This window comes from Durio zibethinus, chromosome 2, assembly GCF_047325235.1.
Source record: "Durio zibethinus cultivar Kanyao isolate XHJ-2024 chromosome 2, ASM4732523v1, whole genome shotgun sequence".
NCBI lineage: Eukaryota > Viridiplantae > Streptophyta > Magnoliopsida > Malvales > Malvaceae > Durio > Durio zibethinus.
In genome coordinates, this window is record NC_143163.1 from 35,872,822 (window position 1) to 35,875,814 (window position 2,993).

Below are 2,993 nucleotides of genomic sequence, written 5' to 3' on the forward strand. Positions count from 1 at the left end.
AAAGGAAAAAGGAAGGTAAAAGCTTTAATGAATAGAGATGAGCAGTGAGGAGGCCAAGATGTTCTAGGAAAAAAAAAAGAACATGAGAAAGTGAAAACCTTTTCAAGAAAGTTAATACCATAATTAAAAAAGTTGAAATAAGTGAGCCTTTTTCACGTTCTTATGATTGTGCTTTCCTGACAGAAAAAAAAGAGGGATTCTATAAAATAATGTTACCTGTACTGTAATAGTTTCAACTTCAATAGGTCTGCTAATGCTTTTATTGTTGTTGCCAATGTTTTTATTCAATGGGCAAAAGCAGTATCACAGATTTGGTAAGTTTTCAGTGCTGCCTTATTGCAGCCAGCAAGCTGGTATATTGACAGTGGAATATGAGCTTACAGTGGAATCTTAGCTTAGTGTAGAAACTGTTGGGTTTTCAACCACCCTTCTGCATTTTTTTTTTCCTATTGAATCATAACACATCCATGTCAATTCTGCAGAAACTAGAGAAAATTTTTTTCTTTTTTTTTTTATTTCCACCATAGCTATATATATAAAATTAATACATTGACCATTTTCTGATTCACCCTGAAAATACAAAAGATTTCAAACCAAAAAAGAAAAGTACCTATCCAGAGGGTAGCTGAAAATTAAAATAAAAAAATAGACTGAATAATTAGAAAAATAAAACAGGGGGAGTGGGAGAGACAGGATTGGAGTGGTGGGTCTCAACCTCACAAGGCAGAGGCACCCAGCTCAGAATCGAACATTGGCAGCAACCGAGATAGGGTTTGGTAGGGACCAAACTGAATTTGATTCTTTAATTCATCGAGTCAAAAACTCAGTGGGCAACAGGAGTTGTTTTGTTGGCGAGTTTCCAAGCAGAAGTTGCAATGAGCGGACGATTATGCCAACCCAGCATCAAACACCCATTATTCTCCTCCACCCCATACCCATCTCCGCCAGCAAACAAGGCCAACAACGTACTAGCCTGCTTGAACGCATTAGAACCTAAATGAACCGGTGCAAACCCGGCGGAACCCAACCGATTTCTCCATTGAGTCAACGTCTCGTGCCTCTCAAGTCGGTCCATTCCTTCACAAGCCACCACATTACAAATCTGTTTCCCCAAATACACCTCCGACATAACCTTATCCTGACTGCTTACCGACCCCTCCAACGAGTCAAAAAGCGTCGAGTAATAATGTAACGACTCAGTGAATCGCTCTAAGAAAATCGGACCATTATGGTTCGCTTCTTGCTCAACAATAGTAACAATTTCAGGCTTCATTTGTTTCACCATAGATAAAACTTTGTCAATCGCAACTGGCCGAGCCAACAATTTATGTAACTCGAAAACTGAGTTAACGGCCACGGCTTCAACTTCGCTCGGTCTAAGATCAAGCATTGAAGCGTCCAAATCAGCCAAAGAATTAGCCACGAACCCACGGTATTCAAACTCTACGTGAATCGTTTCAGCTAACTGAGCCAACTTCCAACCAACTTCTTGCAAGTGATCTAAGTTGTCGTGGCTGGGAGGACCGATACCAGTTAACCTAAAAGCCGGTGGACCACCGGCTCTTAACGCTAAAGCTTGCATCAAAGCAGGCCATTGCATGCCTTGGTTCATCGAGAAATCGATAACATGAACACTTTTTTTACCTTCAAAGGCTTCGAGAATAGCTTGGTTAGCTGTGAAATGAGCGAACTTCAGATAAGGGCAAGTCTCGTAAAAGTGCATGTGAAGAACATCCGATAAAGAATGGTCGAGTGGGTTTTGAGGATATATTCTATAAATCCTTCGAGCTAATGCTTCAGCAAAATAAGTAGCCACTTTTCTCATAGCCCCAGCTTGAGAAATCGCTAAGAACCCAATTTGTTTCACCAAAGCTTCGGCGAGATTAAGATTGTTTTGCTGGACAGCTTCTGCACATGCCATCAAAGCATGGACTAGCCGTATTCCATTTTCTTGTGAGTCAACCAGGAGTACAGGACGAGTTGACTCAGCGGGAATTCCATATGAAGCAACAGCAGTAGGAGGGAATATATCCGAGTGCGACCCGGATGTGGATTTCAAACGTTTTTCGGGTTTAACGTTGTTTTGGGTGGAAGACGAGGAATCGTGGGTTTGGGTTTTTTGAGAATAAATAGCCTTACCAGGAATTGCTTTGAGATCATAATCTGAACATGAAGCTTCCTCAAGTATCTGTTGCTTATGTTTTTTATTGTTGTTGTCGAAATCCAAGGTCGTTAAAGTTGAAGACTCAGCCGGGCCAAAAAATGAATCATCTAACGTAGCCGCCGCAGCCGCCGCCGTTCCAGCAGCGACAACAGGATCAAAAGTGGGGGGAGGGTTAAGCTCAGAGAGCATGCTTTCGAGCCAAGTGGATAGATCGGAAGGATTATAATGAACAGTTTCAGAAGCAAGTTGTGAAATCCCATCATCTTGAACATTACACATAACTTCCTCTAACTGCTCAAGCTTTTGAGCCACTTCTGCCATGTCTGAAGTTTTAACCTTGTAACCCAGAGCTGCCAAAAGCTCATCCATTCCACAGTCTTGTTGGACGGCTTCTTCCTCCCACATCTTGGCTTTTCCGGTTGTAGAACCACCGCAGAGGGATGAGTTACCGACAGTGAATGGGTCTGGGTTGGGACGGAGATGGTGGTGGCCTCTTTTCATGGTTGTTAATTTTCTGATCTTCTTCCAAGTTCTCTAATTTTGGGGCTAATTTTTTCTTTGCACTGGGTGTGAGAGTATCTATGAATTTTTGTGGAGATGCTCAAAAACCAAAGAAAAGAGATGAATGGGCAAAGAATCTGAGCATTGGGGATTGGGGGTTTTGCTTGGTTTTTCACTACTACTCCCACTTCATCACACACGGAAGATAAAAATAATACTTAATAAACACAAAATAAAAATTAAAAGAATCAAAAGAAAAAAAAATAGCAAAAACGCTCGTGATGGGGCGCGACCTCCAATGAACCACACAGCCAGGGCTAACTACAAC

The 2,993-nt window shown here is 41.7% G+C and overlaps 1 protein-coding gene across 1 annotated transcript; it reads right to left on the reverse strand.

The window, feature by feature from the left end:
• Positions 1–486: 486 nt before the first annotated feature.
• Positions 487–2,993, reverse strand: LOC111318061 (DELLA protein GAIP-like). The gene has a single exon (XM_022920695.2). It carries the CDS (start codon positions 2,663–2,665, stop codon positions 824–826), a length of 1,842 nt encoding a protein of 613 aa, XP_022776430.2. The 5' UTR covers positions 2,666–2,993; the 3' UTR covers positions 487–823.